Here is a 21,111-nt window from a genome sequence, read left to right on the forward strand (position 1 = left end):
TTGGTATTTAAAGCGGTATATCAAGTCATAATAAACTTGAAACTTAAGGGGACAGTTTTTGTTTTCTTGGGGGGGAACTCAATAACCCTAGAACATGCTTCAATTTTACCGCACCAGCCCTTCATGAAGGGCTATCAGGAGCATCGGGCTGCAAGTTAGTGGCCTGATGCTCCACAGCTTGTGAGGTTGATCGCAAGTTGTATTATCCCTTTACCATAGGAGTTACTAACCTGTGGTACTCCATTACCACATTTATTTATATTCTGCACAAACAAAACAAATAAAATGCACTTCACATGTGTTAATGCTCATTGTTACTATGTGTTCCCCTTTTGGCAACACCCATATTCTTGGAATTGTATTCTATACTTTATAAAATCAATAAAACTCTTTGAAAAAAACCCCCAAAAACTGCCATTCAAGCAAGCATTAACAATTCTTTATCAATGCCTTACCCAGAATTCACGGGAGTCATTCAGGAAGTCCCTTAGCGCCGAGAAGCAGCGCCAAAGCATGCTCCTGCTCAGTACCACTCAGCGGCTGAAGCTGGAACTCACTGCAGCAATCGACTGGGTTAGAAGCGGGGCAGGAGTGCGTAAAGCTCACTTCTGGCCACTACACCTCTGGACTACCAGGGATTCCAGCGGCAGAGGAGATATGATGGACCGGGCAGGGAGGGGGTAGGGTGCAGAGCCTGGCAGCCCGGCGGACACCTGCAATAAGTTGTGGGGGAGGGGTGCTGGCCCAAATATAAACCGGAACCCCCAATTTTTTGGCCCCAAAATCCCTGCTTATATTCGAGTATACTGTATATGGTAATAACTTTCTCTTTTGGATAGCAAAATAGGCAACTCTTTAACACTCTAATGAACAATTAGGTTTTCCAAAGTAAGGAATGCTTTGACTAATTATAAACATGATCATTGTTATCCTTACATCGTGTGGTATATGTGGGTTCCAAGGGAGAAGTGGTTCAATGTAGCGAGCTGGCCTCTCCACAGATGGGCCATGGAACCACCCACTCACTGACAAACGGCACTTCTCCTTGGACAAAATTTCTGACACCTACAATGAGAACACAAGACAATATCCAATTCAGTAATATACCACATTCACATACAGAGGCCTTTTTATACCCTAATTCATTTTTATAGCAAATCTTAGCTACAAATCAGCTCAGGTCATGTTCTCAAAATTCAGCTTTAATATTTATATTACAGACTTCAGCAATTTAACACAGCTAAGATATAAGCTTATGTCATACAATTGTTTTAGTGAACTGCACTACCATCCAAAGCAGGGGCTGCAGAATACTTTTTTGGCTGAGTGGCCAAGCAAACCAATCATGCTGTGCTGGCAAGGCGAACATATTGGTAGAGTCAGTGTCCCAGTGGTCCACCCCATTCCCTGCCTATGTACTGTACTATATGATGATTTTAAGGTGGTCAAACAGGTTGAAAAGGTAATGGCGAAAGCTAGAAGGATGCTAGGGTGCATAAGAGGTATGGCCAGTAGGAAAAAGGAGGTATTGATGTCCCTGTATAAGACCTCATTTAGAATATTGTGTACAATTCTGGAGACTGCACCTTCAAAATGATATCAAAAGGATGGAGTCGGTCCAGAGCAAGGGTACTAAAATGGTGTTTTGGTCTTCGTCATAAGGCATATGGGGACAGACTTAAAGATCTCAATCTATATACTTTGGAGGAAAGGTGGAAGAGGGGAGATATGATAGAGACATTTAAATACCTACGTGGCATAAATGCATATTTATCAAGTCTCTTTCATTTGAAAGGAAGCTCTGGAATGAGAGGGCATAGGATGAAGTTAATAATAATAACAGCTTTATTTATATCCTGTCATACCTTTCAGTTCAAGATGGTTTACAAGAGAGGCTGCAGGAATGCAGCGAAGTTACATCAAGAGCATGAAGTAGCAGTAAACAAACAGAAGTGTAACAATTATATTTCTTGTACAAGCTCTCGGGATGTTGAAGGGATGGGATCTTGTACCTCTATTAGCTTCAGCTGCAGAGCAACTAAAAGATACCTCCCCTTTGGGCTTCAGTTTGTTCTTGCAGCTTCACTGCTTGGTTTCACAGTTAATTCTGCTCATGATTTGTTTTCACTTTCTAGTCTTATTTTGATTTTTTCACGGGTTTGCCTATATGCTGCGGATCAACTCTGTGCAAGTGATCCTTCAGCGGGAGATCGCAGACATGTTAACATTTGTCTGCTTCTGGAGGGTGCTCTGTAAGCCTGAAACTGCAGTAAGCCCTCTGGACAGCCTGCAGATTGAATCGGGTCTCCAGATTCGGGAGCCATTTCTCCCCTGGTTCGTCTGCAAAGGCGGCTGCGGTTCCCAAGGAGGTACGCTGGGATCAGAACCGCACCGAATGTCTTCCCTGATTTCCCTGCGGGGTCCTGATAGTCGTGATCTGAGGTGACAGGGAAGTTGAGGCGGCCAGAAGATCTGAAATATCCAGTTTAATCAGCTCCTGAGGTATGATCTCCCTTTGCTTGCACTGTGTAATGCTGGCTGCCATTGAAATGCATTGCAGCACATGTATCTGTGGGGTCTGTGAGTCACAGAGTTTGCCAATTTTGGGGGCTCCTCAATTTGGGGTTTCCCTGCATGCCGTTTTTAGCGTTTTCCTGTGTTTTTAACGGCTGTTTTTATGTCAAAATCGGCACCTGTGGCAGCCATCTTGGATTTTCTTTACAGTTCACAGATGGCCACCTCAGGACAAGGCCGTAAATCCGGTGGATGGCTTGCGGTTGCACAGCCGCATATTCTGTGTGCTGCAGCCCATTAGGGCGTATCTGGTGTGTGGATTCCACTTTCCTCCTCTAGAGAGGACCTGCTTTCCTCCGTTGCCGCCAGAGTTGCGATTCCAGCATCCAGGACGCCGCAATTGCGCAAGGAGGGTGTTTTCACATAAATGCAGGCGCAGTTCCAGGGAAAGTCTCATCGATCTTCAGACAATTTCAAATCTGAATCCCGCTGATCGTCTCAAGCTGCCGAGGACTATTTTCCGCTGGAAATTGTGGATATGTTGTCTCAGGCCTTCATGAGAAAGCGGGCTATGCCTGTGTCTCCCTTTCAGACTGTGGTGCGGCAGTCTGTACAGCCTTTGGATTCCAGCATGTCAATCTGATCCTTGCTGGTAAGCCTGAACAGCAGCAGCAACTTCCCTCTATTGTCTTGGTACCTGCATCAGTTTCTAGCAGGGCTGTGGAGTCGGTAGGTAAATGTTCCGACTCTGACTCCTCAGTTTTTTGTACTTCAGACTCAGACTCCGACTCCAGGTACCCGAAATTTCCTCCGACTCAGACTCCTCGACTCCAACTCCACAGCACTGGTTAATTTTCATATCGTTAAAATGGAATGTCAAGTTGAGAGAAATGAGCATTTTCGACACCACCTTCTTTTTGCTTTTAATCAAGGTTCTAAGGCCGCAGAAGCTGCTCGCAACATTTGTGCTGTGTATATAGTGGGTGCTATAGCTGAAAGAATCGCTCGTGATTGGTATGCCAAGTTCAAAAATGGAGTCAGTAGATAAATGTTCCAACTCCGACTCCTCAGTTTTTTGTACTTCTGACTCCGACTCCGACTCCAGGTACCCGAAATTTCCTCCAACTTCGACTCCACAGCCCTGGTTTCTAGGTCATTGCTGTCACACGGCTATTCAGTGGGTCCCGCTGCGTGACTAGCCTAGCGGATCTCGGGGATTCCCAGAACGCTGATTCTCACGATGTGGGAGAGTATTAGATGGTGCTCAGGCTAAGTCCAATTGCCTTCCTGATTTTATCTCTGAATCCCTGCGGACTTGGGACTTGATTCCGACTGCAGTTCAGGCGGAGTGTTCGATCATGTGTTCCACGTGCCCGTTTTCCGCTGCATTTCTGGATCATGAGGACTCGGCAGAAATGCTCTTGGAGGTTGGGGGGCCCTTGAGAATCCCCTGAAGTACGCTAGGGCCATGGCTAAATTGTATCCCATGGCTTTGGCATTTTCCATGCGCCTAGTCCCACCGTGGGTGGATTCGGCAGTGGCTCAGGTTCCCAAACGTACCTCCTTGCCCTCGGATAGAGAGGTGGTCCTGCCAGATGTCTAGGACCATAAGCTGGATTTTGTCTTGAAGTGTGACAAGGGTGCGAGCTGCAGCGGCCGCTTCCTTTGTGGCCCGGGCATGTCATACTAAACCTTTATCATATTTTGACAGTTTTCGCTACGCTGGGAGCTTATTCAGTTTCTGCTAGGAAATTGTTATGACTTCACCAGTGGTTGGGGGATTCTTTATTCAAGGCTGCTCTGAGCAAGCTGCCATTCAAAGGTTCGCTCTTATTTAGCCAGGGTTTGGATGACTTTATGGCAAGTGTGCAGGACCGTTAGCCTCAGGTGCTTCCTGGCCCTGGCTCTTGTCCGCCCAGGGGGCCGGGACGGTTGAATTTTCGTCATTTCAGGAGTTCCTCACAGTACTCCGGACCCTCTGTGGGGGCGTTTTGGAGCCTCCTACAGACCTCGCTTAGAGGTACAGCGCGCCCGCAGTCTCCCAACTGTCGACCTTCAGTGCCTTCCAAAAGAGAATTATGATGCCAGGGCTCTGGCGAGGCCTCCCCGGATCGGGGGGCGGCTGTCAGCCTTCCTTCTGGAATAGCTGAAGATAACCTCGGACCAGTGGGTTCTGGAGGTACTCAGCGAAGGTCTTCGACTGCCTTTCTTCCGGCCAGCGGCGGTCTTCTTCATGTCCTCTCCTGAGGGCAATCCGGACTGGGTGCGCCGGTTGCTGGATCTGGAGGCTAAAGAGCCGGTTCCACAGGGCGACTTGGACTCTGGAGATACTCGATTTACTTTGTCGTGCCAAAGAAGGACTCCGTCGATTGCAGACCAATTCTGGACTTCATGGAGGTACATGCATTCTTGCGAGTTCTACGTTTCCGGATGGTATCAGTGCGTGCTGTTTTTACAGTGGTGGCACCTGAGGAGTTTTTGGCTTCCTTGGGTCTCACGGAAGAGTATCTACACATCCCGATTTTTCCAGAACATTGGAGGTTACTGCGGTATCGTGTTCTAGGGAGGCATTTCCAGTTGGCTGTGCCCTTTCGGTTTGGCATCGGCGCCCTGAACCTTTACCTAGTTCATGGTGGTGGTGGCTGCCCTTTTGCGATCTCTGGGTGTATTAGTGCATCCATTCCTGGTTGGTCAGAGCTTCCTCGTGGGAGAAGGGCCACTTGGTGGTTCACCTAGTGGTGTCTTGGCTGGAACGTCTCACAGATGGGTTATCTATATGAAGAAGGTCGCCTCATGCTGACCAATGTATTGGAGTACCTGGGTATCCAGTGCAACACGGGGCTGAACCGGGCTTTTCTTTCAGAATCCCAAATTCTGAACCTCTGGAGTGCGATTCAGGACATTTTGGCGGTCCCGGCTCTGCCAGCCTGGCAGTACCTGCAGGTGTTGGGTCTCATGGTGGCAACCATGGACATCATCCGTGGGTGAGAGCTCGCCTGCGTCCTCTTCAGTTTTCTCTTCTGTAAAGGTGGAATCCCCTGAGAGCTGCGCTGGGGATGCTGCTGCCTGAGTTGGCAGCGGCGCACAGCAGTATGCTGTGGTGGCTGAACCCAATCACTGTCCACAGGGCTTCTTCTGCGGGTCTTGGATTGGGTGACCCTGACTAAGGTCAAGAGTTGGGGAGCAGTTTGCATGTCCGTCTGAGTCAGAGAGAGCCGATGGTCGATCTATTAGCCAGAGCTACAAGCGATCGGTTAGCTCCGCTACTTTTCCAAGTGTATCTCCATAGGACTGCTGTCTGTGCGTTCTCAGCCAATGCGACAATATGTCTGCCGTCAAGGGGTGCGAAGAGTCCCCGGCTTGGATTGGAGGCTCGGATGCTCTTTCCATGGACAGTACGTCATCTCTTGGCTTTATCCACGGCTCACGTGGCCGGCGTTGATAGCGTTCAGGAAGACTTCCTAGTTATCAGTCTCTGGACCAGGGAGCATGGTCCCTGTCCGGGCTGGCTTTCGCTCCTTCGATCTGATGGCGTCCTACTGAACAGGAAGGCAGACAGATTCTTCAACCATTGACGAGAGGTCGGCGTCGGACTCAACGCTCTGGTTCAACCTTGGCCCACAGGGGACCTTCTGTGCGTCCTGCTTACATGGTCCAGGATAGGGCACATTTTGCACCGGGTGTCCTCGCACAGGGGCCCGGTGATTCTTGTGGCTTTGGACTGGCCCAGATGACATTGGTGTGCAGACCTTGTGAGGTTGAGCTCTGGGGGTGGTCTGCGTCTTCCTGGCCATCAGCGGATCCTCACGCAGGGTCAGTTTGCACTTCAAGATCCGATTCACTTTGGTCCTGCGGCCTGGCGCTTGAGCGGGCAGTCTTGACGGCAATGGGTTAGTCCTCTGCGGTTATTGCCACGCTTCTACAATGTCCGGGTCAGCCTGCTTCTGAGACTTCTCTTTTGCATGGATGCGAGCGGCTAACTCCGCAGCCTATGTGGCAGTTCAGAAGCCTCCCCTTGGGGTGGAGGCTCACTCTCCTGAGGAATAGCTTCTTCATGGGCTGAATCTCATGCGGTCTTGCCTGTGGAGACTTGTCGGGAGGCCTCGTGGGCTTCCCTTCATACCTTTTGCAGGTTCTCCAGGCTTGATATGACGGCTATGGGTGATACGGTCTTTGGCGTTTCTGTTCTTGCGGCGGGCTCATCGGGCCCCCCCCCTGAGTTTTAGGACGGCTTTGATACGTCCCATCCGTTTAGCATCCCGAGAGATTGTACAAGAATGAAAGATTAGGTTTCTTTCCTCTGCTAATCTTCCTTCTTATATAGCTTCTCGGGATGCTGAACACCTGCCCTTCTGTTTTTTTGTCCGATTCGCAGGTCGCCTCTTCAGTACCTGGTAAGCTGGATTTCTGTCTTTGGCTATCCTCACTACATTAAAAAAATTTCATGTGTATTCCCCTTTGTTGGGTTTAAGAGTTGGTGGGGGTTCCCCTGGGGGGAGGGGGGTGCCCCTTCTGATCTTTAGGCTGTCCCTGTTCTAGGATTTTCCTGAGTTTTGCAGTTTATGATGTTTGCATTCTCTGTTTCCAGTTGTCCATTGTTGGCCATAGTTTTTGGTATAACACAATATTGAGCAGAATTTAACTGGAAGCGGGAGTTCCTGCGCCCTTTCTCTCTTTTCTTCTGTTTCCTGGTGTCATAGGTCTACATGGCTTTTCTACTAATTGAAGCAAGACAGGAAGCTCCCGGGCAGGTAGCCCAAAGGGGAAGCTAATAGAAATACAAGATCCCATCCGTTCAGCATCCCGAGAAGCTATACAAAAAGGAAGATTAGCAGAGGTAAGAAACCTAATCTTTCAATATCAGAAGGCAGGAGCATGGAATTCTGGAACTTGAGAGGCGCAACTGAATGGACGTGTAGCTGTGAAGCTCCCAGTCCCAGGAATATTGGTGGCTATATGGAACTTCTATCTACGTGGGTGTAGTCTATATATATTAGTGAAAGGAGGAAGATGAAAAATGGAATTGCTAAACTAAAAGATGCTGGGAACCGATATGTGGAGAGTGATGAGGAAAAAGCAAATGTGCTAAACAAATTCTTCTATGTTGTGACTGGTCAGGCTCCGTGTCTGCCTTGGTCCCGGTGTTTTCATTAAAGCCCACTGGGGGGAGCCAAAGAGGAGCCCAGGGAGATCAGGTGCAGGAAGAGTAGAGCGTGGCCTCTTTCCTTTATAAGTCATTAGTTTGCTCTTGTTGGAGGAGGTGAGAGGAAGATAAGAGGATTTTCCCAAGTAAGGCATGTCTGGCAAGCTAGGGCAATGCCTTAGACCCGGGTGTGGAGGAAGCTGAGGTCCACACCACCTTTTGCAGCAGGAGCCAGTGTGTATGTGATTGTGCTGCAAGGAAAGCTATGAGGATTGGCACTGCAGCTCCTGTTTTTCTGCCTGTGCTGAGTCATTGTGAGGTTTTTTTTCCTTCTATTTTTGTGGCCAGGTTCCTTTTCCTGCTCCTAGTCACTGCCAAAGTCTGTTCTATACTGGACAATTGTTTCATAAGCTAAGAGTGAGTGGGGAGAGGTTTGCCAACACCTGGGAGGGAAGTTTGAAAGCTCTTTTGTGTGCTTTAGATGGCAAGCTTAATAGACTCCTCTTTACCCAGCCCAGCTACAGTTTTAGACTGGAGGCTTTATTTTTGTATGTGTTTGCCTGGAGATTGGAGTGAACAAAGATATCTCTGGGAACTGTTTTTGAATGTCATGAACTTACCTGAGTTCTGCTGAGGAGCAGACTTGAGAGGAAAGAAAGCTAAAGTGTAAGCTGCTCTGTGAGAGTGTGAATCACAGAGAGAATTATTTCATAAGGAATACAAATCCTGAAGGCTGACAGAGTTTTCCTCTGGCCTTATTTTGTTTCCAGTTTGAACATTTGTTGGTTACTGTGAACTTTATGCCATTTTGATTTTGAACAAGTAAAATTTTCACTTTTGCCATTCTAACCACTGTGTTTGAGTTTGATTAAGTTCTGTGGAAAACCTGCAGGGTGACTCCAGTCCGGGTCATACGCCAGTGTACTTTTTGTATGTAGCCACTGAGAGCGCTGTTGAGTCCCGGCCTAGGGCTACAGTGTGGTTACAGTGTTCACAGAAGAAAACCCTGGAGAAGGACCGAGATTGTCTGACAAAGTTACACAAGAAAATAGAGTAGATTCTGTGCCGTTCACGGAGGAGAGTGTTTATGAGCAACTTGAAAAACTGAAGGTGGACAAAGCGATGGGACCAGATGGGATCCATCCCAGGATACTAAGGGAGCTCAGAGAGGTTCTGGCGAGTCCTATTAAAGACTTGTTCAACAAATCTCTGGAGACGGGAGTGATTCCTGGGGATTGGAGGAGAGCGGATGTGGTCCCTATTCATAAAAGTGGTCACAGGGATGAAGCAGGAAACTACAGGCTGGTGAGCCTCACTTCAGTTGTTGGAAAAATAATGGAAGTGTTGCTGAAAGAAAGGATAGTGTACTTCCTTGAATCTAATGGGTTACAGGATCCGAGGCAACATGGCTTTACAAAAGGTAAATCGTGCCAAACGAACCTGATTGAATTTTTTGATTGGGTGACCGGAGTGCTGGATCGAGGACATATGCTAGATGTAATTTACTTAGATTTCAACAAAGCCTTTGATACAGTTCCTCATAGGAGGCTGTTGAACAAATTTGAAGGGCTGAATTTAGGATCCAAAGTGGTGAACTGGGTTAGAAACTGGCTGTCGGACAGATGCCACAGGGTGGTGGTTAATGGAAGTCGCTCGGAGGAAGGAAAGGTGAGTAGTAGTGGACTCCCTCAGGGTTCGGTGCTGGGCCAATCCTGTTCAATATGTTTGTGAGTGACATTGCTGAAGGGTTAGAAGGAAAAGTGTGCCTTTTTGCAGATGATACCAAGATTTGTAACAGAGTAGATACGAAAGAGGGAGTGGAAAATATGAAAAAGGATCTGCAAAAGTTAGAGGAATGGTCTAATGCCTGGCAACTAAAATTCAATGCAGAGTAATGCATTTGGGGATTAATAATCGGAAGGAACCGTATATGCTAGGAGGAGAGAAGCTGATATGCACAGACGGGGAGAGGGACCTTGGGGTGATAGTGTCCGAAGATCTAAAGGCGAAAAAACAGTGTGACAAGGCAGTGGCTGCTGCCAGAAGGATGCTGGGCTGTATAAAGAGAGGCGTAGCCAGTAGAAGGAAGAAGGTGTTGATGCCCCTGTACAGGTCATTGGTAAGACCCCACTTGGAGTATTGTGTTCAGTTTTGGAGACCGTATCTGGCGAATGACATAAGAAGACTTGAAGCGGTCCAGAGGAGGGCGACGAAAATGATAGGAGGCTTGCGTCAGAAGACGTATGAGGAGAGACTGGAAGCCCTGAATATGTATACCCTAGAGGAAAGGAGAGACAGGGGAGATGTGATTCAGACGTTCAAATACTTGAAGGGTATTAACGTAGAACCTAATCTTTTCCAGAGAAATGAAAATGGTAAAACCAGAGGACATAATTTGAGGTTAAGAGGTGGTAGATTCAAAGGCAATGTTAGGAAATTCTACTTTACGGAGAGGGTGATGGATGCCTGGAATGAGCTCCCGAGAGAGGTGGTGGAGAGTAAAACTGTGACCGAGTTCAAAGAAGTGTGGGATGAACACAGAGGATCTAGAATCAGAAAATAATATTAAAAATTGAACTAAGGCCAGTACTGGGCAGACTTGCATGGTCTGTGTCTATATATGGCCATTTGGTGGAGGATGGGCTGGGGAGGGCTTCAATGGCTGCGAGGGTGTAGATGGGCTTGAGTAGGTTTTAACGGAGATTTTGGCAGTAGGAACCCAAGCACAGTACCGGATAGAGCTTTGGATTCTTGCCCAGAAATAGCTAAGAAGAAAAAATTAAAAAATTTAAATTGAATCAGGTTGGGCAGACTGGATGGACCATTCGGGTCTTTATCTGCCGTCATCTACTATGTTCCTATATTACTATTTTCAGCTTTTACATTTATTTCCTAAGAGGTAGAAAGTTTGAAATTTTACTCAAAAATATCTTCTAACAAGCAAACCAAGCCGGAAGCAGCTTTCAGTACAGGTGGGAAGGCTAAAAGAACTAAAACAGATCTATCAACTCCTTCCAAGGCTTTCCTGCCTGTGAATGCTGTTGATATGATAGAGCTAATTGAACAACTGAGAAATATCAGATCTGTGATGAAAGACAACACAGATCAATTGGCAGCATTGAAGGAAGAAGTGGCAAATTTGGCACAAAAGTTGGAGATTGTAAACACCAGAATATTACAGATAGAAACTCGAGTAGAGAAAGTGGAAATGAAGCAGCTCCAGTGTAAAAAAGACCACAAAGTTATTCAGGACATGGAAAGGCGAATGGAGGAATTTGAGAACCGCTCTAGGAGAAATAATTTGAGGATCCTAGGATTAGCAGGAGTGGAGGGAAAGAATATAGTAGCTTTCCTGGAGGAAATCATACCAAAGATACTCCCCCTTAACTTTAAGGTGCCAATAGAAATTGATCCTAGGAAGAAGGTCTAATAGTCAGACAGGACCTAGACAATTAATATTTCATCTATTATGTTTCCAACAGGTCATGGAAATCTTAAGAGTGGCAAAGGAGACAAAAATCTGACTTATAAAGACTCCAAAATTTTTTTTGTCCCAGATTTTGCAAGATCAACAGTGATCTGGCGCAAACAATTTTTACAAATGAGACAACAATTAAAACAGATTGGAGCAAAATATGGCCTTTATTACCCTGCGTTAATAAGGGTTACTTATAAAGATAAATTCTTTCAGTTTGAAGACCTTGAAAAGTTGAAGGAGTTTCTGCCTCAACAGGAGACACCGATGGACTGAGTTTGGTGATCTTATCAGCTGAGAAGGAAACACTGAAATAAGAGTATATGATCTTTGGAGTCTCTACTTGTTATTTTATTTTGAATTTTGGAGAAACATGGTTGATTTTTGTGGTTTTGGGCTACTTAATTAATTTTATTGGTTAATATTATTGACTGGTGATGGAACTGATTTTAACTGCTTTTGGATTTCCAACTGTCATGGCATCTTGAGAACAATCTACTTTTTTTTTTCCAAATTCTTTATTCATTTTTAAACTTTCAATAAGTACGGCAAAAATACAATCATATACACTTTAACATCACTTATTAACTCATCAAAAATTAAATCACATCAATACCATCCCTCCCTCCTCTATATCCATCATAAATCTTTAACCCAAAATAACATTAAAATAACCCCACCCTCCCCTCCACCCAGGACATTTATATAAATTCTTTATTCATTTTTACACTTTCAACAAGTGATTTATAAAATAATCATATACACCTTTAATAACACTTGTAAAATATATATATATTGAATCATAAAATAATTCCCCCATCTCTTCCCTCATATAAACATCCTAGTTTCATATACCTTTAAAAATTAAGCCCACCCTCCTCCCACCCTATACTTCAATAATTAAAGGGGAAGAAATAAATTCTTAGTTATAATCAATCTTTATAATAATTTGTTAATGGCTCCCAAACATCATTAAACTTTTTATAACGTCCCTGCTGAATAGCTAATATTCTTTCCATTTTAAAAAATATGGCACAATGAATTCCACCAAAAACTGTAACTTAATCTATCATAATTTTTCCAATTTTTTGTAATATGTTGAATGGCAACTCCTGTCATTATGAGTAAAAGTTTATTGTTTTTTGAGGATATTTGGCTCTTTGCCCTCATTGACGTACCAAATAAGATTGTATCATATGAAAGAGCAACCGGATTCTCCAGTAAGTTATTAACTTGACTCCAAATAGATTTCCAAAAGCTATGTATTAGAGGACAAAAAAACAATAAATGATCCAATGTACCAGCTTCAAGATGACAGTGCCAACATCTATTAGACTTAGAATGATCTAATTTTTGTAAACACACCAGGGTCCAGAATGCTCTATGTAACAGAAAATACCAAGTTTGTCTCATAGATGCCAACACTGTACACCTCATCCTCCAAGACCAAATTCGTGGCCATTGAGACGCAGTAATTTGATGCTTAATCTCAATACTCCAAATATCCCGAAGGCCATTTTTTGGTTTTTTTTATTCATAAATCCAGATATCAATTTGTACCACTGTGCAGCCTGGTGACCCAGAAAGTCTACCTGAAAACGTAAGAAAGGCAAACTGTACTTATCACTGAAATTTTCCCATTCAGGGAACCCTGCCTGAATGGCTTGCTTCAATTGCAACCATTTATAATTTTGTGATTTATTAAGATCATATTTCCGTTGCAATTGTGAAAAGTCAAGCAACTTACCATTAGAAATAACATTAAAATTGGCGGTTATAAGGTTATCTGGAAATATTGGCTAAAGGAGGCATACGTACTTTAGATGATGTCATTTCTAATGGTAACAATCTACTTTTTAATTTGAATATGCCTCGTGATTTTCTTATACTCTCAGCGAATGCAAGATTAGCATGCGGATTGTTCACACCCACTATGCAAATGAAGACCCTTTTCCGGAAGCACATTGGTGGACGTCAGAGAAACAATGGTGAAATAAGTGATGGAGAAGGCGGTGGGAGGGTTGAGTTGCCCCTAAGATGTGGCTGGAAATGCAGCCTCCTAGCATACAAAGGCTCAGAGGGACTATGATTGGGCTATCATGAAGTCACACCAATGGGAAGGAAGATGGAGCTTCTGAGTGAGTTCCGAGATAAGGCGGATCTTCCGAAGAAAGGAAGGCTCCAAATGATGTGATCAAATGAGTTGTGATCCTGCTGGGAGACTGGTCATTCATCGGACCCCGATTTGCTGGCTGTCGGGTCTGAAGAGGATGAGGTGAAAGAAGGGGAAAAGGGGTTGGTGGTGGCGAACAGTGAAACCATTGTCGGTGTAGCATGTGAGGAAAATGAGAGCGGGCCTCGTTCAGGGACAAGGAGACGGACTAAGCAAGACGAGCTGATTGTAGGCCCCTCAGGAGCAACATTGACTTTGGCAGGGAGATCGGATGGATGGACGGGCCTGCGTGGGCCTGGGTGCCCTGAGTTCCCTCTCCCCGTGCGTTCATCCTGGGCCCAGTGCCTCCCAGCATGTCTCTCTCTTGCACCTTCTATGGCGCATGCTGCCAGCTCCAGTTATGGATATAAGAAGGCTGACTTGTATTCTCGTGTACATTGAAGGGAAGAGAGGCCCGGCCCAGATAGCTTGAACAAGCACAAAAGCCGCAACCCATTACCATGCTGGACATCCCCTCTGAGCCTTGCAGCTTAGCCATCCACATCATTTAGCTCATACAGCATACCTGGCGCCTGCAAAGTCTTATTGCTGCCACCCAGGGACAGGGCCAGCAACAAGCTGAGGGAATAAAAACTGAGGAAAGTGAGCCATTGCCGATCTGCCCCATCCCCTTCCTCTTCCAGATGATTTGCTATCCCTGGACAACAAGGTGGCCTGGCTGTCCTTTCATCAGAGACATAGTGACCCTGAGAGCGATTTTTACAAGATATCCCTAATGAATATGCATGAGAGAGATTTGCATATAATGGAAGTGACAGGTATGCAAATCTCTTTCATGCATATTCATTAAGGATATCTTGAAAACCTGACTGGCTGGGGGTCCCCCAGGACAGGTTTGGGAACCACTGGTCTAGGGGATTCTGGAGGTGGTTTGGGGGGCTCACCGTGACCTATAAGGGAGCTGTAGTGAGGAGAAGACGGCAACTTTTTTGTGAAGTTCACAGCAGTGCCCTGTAAGGTACCCCACTATTTAGGTGGCATGCCTGGGTGTGCAGTCCATCACTTTGCAGATCCCTCCCACGTCCAACAGGGCTTGTTCTAGGCGTTTTTGACTTGGACGAAAAGTTGGATGGAAATGTGGTATAAAGATGGACGATTTAGCGGCTTGGACGATCAGATCGGCAGGATGTATAATTAAGACGACTTAGACGCAAACGGAATTAGACATCCCTTTCGATTATGCCCCTCATACATTGTCCAAAAGGATTATTTGACACATTCCTTTTTCTTTGGAAGGAAGAGGGTATAAAATATTTAGGTATTTGGATACAGAAAACGTTGGAAGAGACGATGAAAGTAAATGAAAAATCTTTACTGTTGAAGGTTACAGAAATGTGTGAGCAATGGAACCCTCTACATCTTTCTTGGTGAGGGAGAGTCCAAACTGTTAAGATGATGATTTTGCCTGTGGTTTGCTACCAAATGGGTATGTTGCTAGTGTTTTTTCAGGGGTCCTTTTACATGAAATTAAATAGTATTCTTACTAAATTTATTTGGCTTGGTAAAACTTCAAGAATTGCTTTAGTATCTTTACAAAAACCAATTGCGGTGGGGGCGGGGGGAATTTTCCCAATTTTTATAGGTACCATCAAGCATATATAATGTGACAATAGAATTTTATTAGACACTTGTCAGACATTAAAATTTGTTAATAATTTAACACCTATTCAGATTCATAAATCCACCTGTCAGTCCCTTTGGCTGAATTCCAAGATTCAAATTGGCGGGTTTAAGGTCATCTGGAAGCATTGGATAAAGGCGGGCATACGTACTCTGGATGATGTAGTATCAGAAGGAAAGCTGCTTGACTTTTCACGACTGCAACAAACATTTGGTATTGCTAAGTCTCAAAATTATAGGTGGTTGCAGTTGAAGCAAGCCATTCAGAAGGGGTTCCCTGATTGGCAAAATCTTAAAAAAATCAGTATAGTTCACCGGTCCTATGCTTCCAGACAGATTTCCTGGGACATCAGGCCACTCAGTGGTACAAATTAATATCTGAATTTCTGAAAAAGAAACCAAAGACTGGTCTTCATGACATTTGGAGCATTGAGATAAAGCAGCAGATTTCTGCATCTCAATGGCCACAAATTTGGACTTGGAGGATGTGAGCAGCATCTGCTTCTATGAGACAAACATGGCGAACAGAATGCTAGAAATGATCAAGAAGGGGATCACGAACAGATCGGAGAAGGTTATCATGCCACTGTACCGGGCCATGGTGCGCCCTCACCTGGAGTACAACATCCAGTACTGGTCACCGTACATGAAGGACACGGTACTACTCGAAAGGGTCCAGAGAAGAGCGACTAAATTGGTTAAGGGGCTGGAGGAGTTGCCGTACAGTGAGAGATTGGAGAAGCTGGGCCTCTTCTCCTTTGAAAAGAGGAGACTGCGAGGGGACATGATCGAAACATTCAAAATACTGAAGGGAATAGACTTAACAGAGAAAGACAGACTGTTCGCCCTCTCCAAGGTAGGAAGAATGAGAGGACACTCTCTAAAGTTGAAAGGGGATAGATTCCGTACTAACATAAGGAAATTCTTCTTCACCCAAAGAGTGGTAGAAAACTGGAACGCTCTTCCGGAGTCTGTTATAGGGGAAAACAATCTCCAGGGTTTCAAGACAAAGTTGGACAAGTTCATGCTAAACTGGTGAGACTGGACTCATTTGGAACACTGGTCTTGACCTAGGGGCCGTCGTGTGAGCAGACTACTGGGCAGGATGGACCACTGGTCTGACCCAGCAGTGGCAATTCTTATGTTCTTATGTGTTTTTTGTTACATAGATCTTTTTGGACCCCTGCTCGTTTACAGAAATTGGATGGTTCTAAGTCTAATAGATGCTGGCACTGTCATCTCGATATAGGGATATTGGATCATTTACTGTTCTATTGTCCATTGATACTTAAATTTTGGAGATCCATTTGGGGTCAAGTGAATAAATTATTGGAAAATCCAGTGGCACTGACGTACAATACCGTGCTATTTGGCATGTTAATGAGGGCTAAAAGTTCAATATCTTCCCATAATAATAAATTTCTTTTTATTATGACAGGGGTTGCCATACAACTTATTTTGAGGAACTAGAAAAACTGGGATCGGTTAAATTATACTTTCTGGTGGGAATCTCTATGCCACAAGTTTAAAATGATGACCATACAACAGGGACATAATAATAATAATAAGCTTTATTTATATCCCGTCATACCTGTTCAGTTCTAGACAGTATACAATAGTGGAAAAATACAACATAGAAGGTGAACGTTCCGATTCTAGACAGTATATAATAGTGGATACAGTAATGGGTGATTGCAGAGTGGGAATGTGGGGTAATTAACAATATAAGTAAAGTAAGGAGGGGGGAAGGGGACAGAGAATGAGAGGTGGAAGAAGAGGGGAAAAGGGGAAGGGGAGGGAGTTTCAGAAAGAGGCAGGGGTTTGGAGAATCAGACGAATTTGTCGAATAGGTGGAGGGATCCCCTGAGAGCTTGGTACATTTGGGAGTTCAAGAGGAGGTTGCTTAGGGTGTTGTTCCATATGCCTCCTTGGAATGAGAGTGTTCTATCTAGGAATCTTTTGTAGTGACATTCCTTGGGGGGTGGGAATGAGAATAACAATGTTTTGCGGATGGGGCAGGGATTGTTCTGTAGGATCAAGTGATTCAGGAGTTAGGTGGGTGAGGTACCGAATAGTGTCTTGTAGCAGAGGCAGCCAGTGTAATTTTCTGTAGTACGAGGTAATGTGGTCGGATTTTTTCAGGCCGAAGATCAGGCGTACGGCCGTGTTCTGAATCATTCTTAGTCTTTTAATGGTTTTCTGATGAGATCCTAGGTATACAATGTTGCAGTAGTCCAATGAACTTAGAATCAGAGCTTGGACTAGGAGTCTGAATGTAGTGAAATCTAAGAACAGTTTCAGTATGCGTAGTTTCGTAGAAGGTTAAAGCATTTTTTTGTAAGGATGGTGGTATGGGCCTCAAATGAGAGCTGTTGATCTATGGTAACGCCTAAGATTTTTATCGTGGGGTTGATTGGGAAGTTTCTTCCATTTATGCTAAGTGAGGGATCAATGTTTTTTGTGGTCGGGGAGACCATGAAGAATTTGGTTTTTTCTGGGTTTAATTTAAGCTTAAAATCGTTTGTCCATTGTGCCACCTGATTGATGACTGAAGCAATGAAGTCTCTAGTTTTGGACGCAAGGTTCGAGATAGGGATGATGATAGTGATGGCATCCGCATAGATGTATGATTTGAGGTTCAGTTTTGATAGGGTGTGTCCTAGAGAGGCCATGTAGAGGTTGAAGAGGATGGGAGAGAGGGGAGAACCTTGTGGAATGCCACAGGGGTTGGTCCAAGGTTGTGAGTAGGCTTGGTCCTTAACAACTTGGTAGGATCGGGATTTTAGGAAACCTTTGAACCAGTTTAATACTTGGCCTGTAATGCCAATCACATCCAGGCAGTTGATTAGGATATCGTGGTCCACCAGGTCGAAAGCACTGCTCAGATCAAATTGAAGTAATAGTGCTTGCTTCCCAGAGCTAAGAATATGGGAGATGTGGTCAACGATGGAGGCTAAGGCGGCTTCAGGAATTTTATATAGGAAATTTATGGATGTTTGGGAGCCATTGACAAAATTCTGTAAGGAGTGATTGTTAATTTCCCCTTTGATCATACACGTCCAGGGTGGGTGGGGAGATACAGTACTTTTAATTTGAGTGCAATTGTTGGATATGTAGAAAGGGAGGGATGATATATGTATTTGTCATAAAATATAATTTGATAGAATTAATTGCTGTTAAAGTGTAAACTGTCAGAGAGGAAGTGACGTCACCGATGTGTCAGGTCGCAAGATGCTGAAGCTCCGTCGGGGCTGAGGCGAAATCGCATGATTGAGCAAGCAGTGATTTAAGCTTCAATTTTTCCTCTCTCACACTTGCGGTGTGGTGTGTAATGGCGACTGCTATTCGCCGCAAATTAGATCCTTCCAGAGCAGTGGCCAGCAAGTCGGGTCTGGGATAAGATAAATCACCGGTTTCCCCGGGTGGATCCAAGATGGCAGCGGACCCGCCTGCAGTTCACATATTTGACATGAAGACTGCCGGAGGAGCGCGTGGACTCTCTGAGCAGGGAGGGTTTGCTGAACTGCTGGCGAGCCTTCGGGAGGATATCCTTTCTATTCGCACAGATATAAAAAAGGTGGTGGTGGATATAAAACAAGATTTGCACAATATCACCCGTCGGCAGGAGGATTTGGAGAAGCGAGTGGATGCGGTGGCGGAGGATGTAACAGACACTCAAGGTGCGGTGGCGGCCCTTCAGAAAGATGGGGCGGATTTGTGGGAGAAGATGGAGGATTTAGAAAATTGTACACAGCGGTGTAATTTGTGGTTGCAAGGAGTGCCTGAGACAGATTTACATAAGGATGTGCGTAAGGTCGCTCAAGATATTTGTGACGATCTGTTGAGCCTGGCGCAAGGGGATGCTTCTAGAGGCCCTGCAGTGCACATTGAAAGAGCACATCGTGCCTTGGGTCGGGCATAGGGGAATTTTCCCAGAAACATTGTGATCTGTTTGTCCTCCTATAGTGTTAAAGAGACCATTCTGCAGACCGCCAGGCGACGCAGTGATTATCAATGGAATGGGCTGTCGATTACTATCTTTCAAGACCTTGCTGCAGTTACCCTGAGGAAACGGAGAGATTTTCAGGGGGTGACTCGCTATTTGAGACAGGCTGGCTATAAATACAGATAGCAGTTCCCCTTTGCGATGGTAATGACAGTTGGGACGGTACATAAGAGGGTGAAAACATCAGAAGAGGCATGGACTGCCCTGAAAGAGCTGTTGGGTGATAAACTGCCTGCGGAGCTGTCTGGTGCGGCCGTTGGGAGAGCAGATGGGGATCGCCCTGCACGGTGGCAGCGAGTGAGACAGCAGGGCTCCAGGAGAGGAGAGCTGGGAACAGCCGGGGGGCGTGCGCCCTGAAGAAGATGAGTGGACTTTTGTTGGACTACTTGTTGGATTCCAGTTTGGGAGAGCGTTTCGGGATCTCTCTGGGGGGGGGGGTTTGCAGTTAAAAGGTAGTGTTTGCAGTTTAAAGGTAGTGTTGAGTGGTAAATGTGGTTGTGCGGCTGTTTGCATGGATGTAATGGGTTGTGTTGTTTGAGTGAGGGTTTGGGGGAGTGTGGGGGAGGTTGGGGCTGTATGAGTGAGGCTTGTCAGATTTAGCCGTCTATAGGGTTGGACAGGGGGGAGGCAGAGGTAGGGGTGGGGAGGGAGGGTGGGTGGGGTTTGGGAAGGTTCTTTCTCATCCTATGGGCTACACAAATGATTTGGGGGGGACTGCAGCTGGGAGCTGGGCCGGCTGCAGCCCAGATTGAAGTGATGGGGTTTTGGGAAGGGGGTAGTGGTAATGTCATGATTAAGGTGGTGACATGGAATGTGGGGGTATTAACTCACCTATCAAGCACTCCAAAATTTTGCAGCATCTCCAAAGACATAAGGTTGATATGGCCCTGTTGCAAGAAATGCACTTAGATGCGCAGGAACACAGTAAGTTGAAACGGTGATGGGTGGGGGATTATGTGGTGGCGGATGGGGTTGACAAGAAAAAAGGGGTAATCATATTATTTTGAAATAGGGTGGTGTCTAATTTGGAAGTGTTGGAAATTGACCCGGGAGGGCGCTATGTTCTTTGTAGAGGGGAGATTGCTAAAAAGAAATTGATCCTTGGATGTTTGTATGCTCCCAATGTATATGATCCCATGTTTCAGAAACGAGTGCTGGCTGCCTTAATGCCCTATCAGGGGGGAGCAGTTGCTCCTCGGGGGGGATCCTAGTATTGATTGTTCTGGGGAGGCCAGTAGGGGCCGGAACCCTGGGGCACAGGGGTTGCAGAGTTGGGCCAACTGTTCGATCTGGTTGATGTATGGCGGGTGTTACACCCTGCTGAGAGGGATTATACCCACTTGTCGAGAGCGCACAACACACAGTCCCAAATTGACTATCTCTTAATGTCCGGGTCACTATTTGGTATGGTGCGTCAGGCTGAACTCGGGGTACCGTTCTTTCTGATCATGCTTGGGTGTGGTTGCAGTTGGAAGTGGACAGTGGCCGGGACCGACGGCAGCATTGGGTGTTTCCTCTTTATCTTTATAAAGATGTTCGGTTTCAGGAGATGTTGAACGAACACTGGCGGAGTTATACCCAAAATAATGTGGAACATAAGGATCACCCGGTGCTCTATTGGGAGGCAGCAAAAGCGGTGTTGCGTGGGGCAATCATACTAGTTATATGCGAAAGATGCGAGACCGGGAGATTCTGCATTTGGAAAAGGACTTACATCAGGCGCGTAAGCTTTTCGGTAGCACCTACTGGGATGTGGACAGGGCCCAGTATTTGGAAATACAAGTGGCTCTTAATGAATTGTTACATCAGCAGACATGTAAAACTCTGGCGTACTACAGATATCAGCTGTACCGACACAGCCAGAAAGGAGGGAAATTGTTGGCCCGTTTGGTAGCGCCAGACCGGAGGTCGAAACTGATAGTAACATTAAAAGATTCCAGGGGGAAGAAGGTCCATACTGATCAGGGCATCTGTGACATCTTTCAGCAATATTATATGCATTTATATGGTGCTCTGGATGGAGGGGGTTTGAGAGGCTCCCTGTATCTTAAGAATATGGTTCATAGACAACCCCGTGAAAGACAAAGGTGCGCGCCGACAACTGAGCGCAAGACGGAGGC

At 45.6% G+C, this 21,111-nt stretch overlaps 1 protein-coding gene across 1 annotated transcript in view; it reads right to left on the reverse strand.

The window, feature by feature from the left end:
* The window catches only part of OGFOD1 (2-oxoglutarate and iron dependent oxygenase domain containing 1), a 756,310-nt gene that overhangs the window by 317,350 nt on the left and 417,849 nt on the right, over positions 1 to 21,111 (reverse strand). The window contains exon 7 of the mRNA XM_033941292.1: positions 937 to 1,065. Coding sequence (XP_033797183.1) covers positions 937 to 1,065 — 129 coding nt within the window. The remainder of the gene's footprint in view (positions 1 to 936; positions 1,066 to 21,111) is intronic.

Source organism: Geotrypetes seraphini, chromosome 4 (genome assembly GCF_902459505.1).
Source record: "Geotrypetes seraphini chromosome 4, aGeoSer1.1, whole genome shotgun sequence".
In the NCBI taxonomy this organism is placed as follows: domain Eukaryota; kingdom Metazoa; phylum Chordata; class Amphibia; order Gymnophiona; family Dermophiidae; genus Geotrypetes; species Geotrypetes seraphini.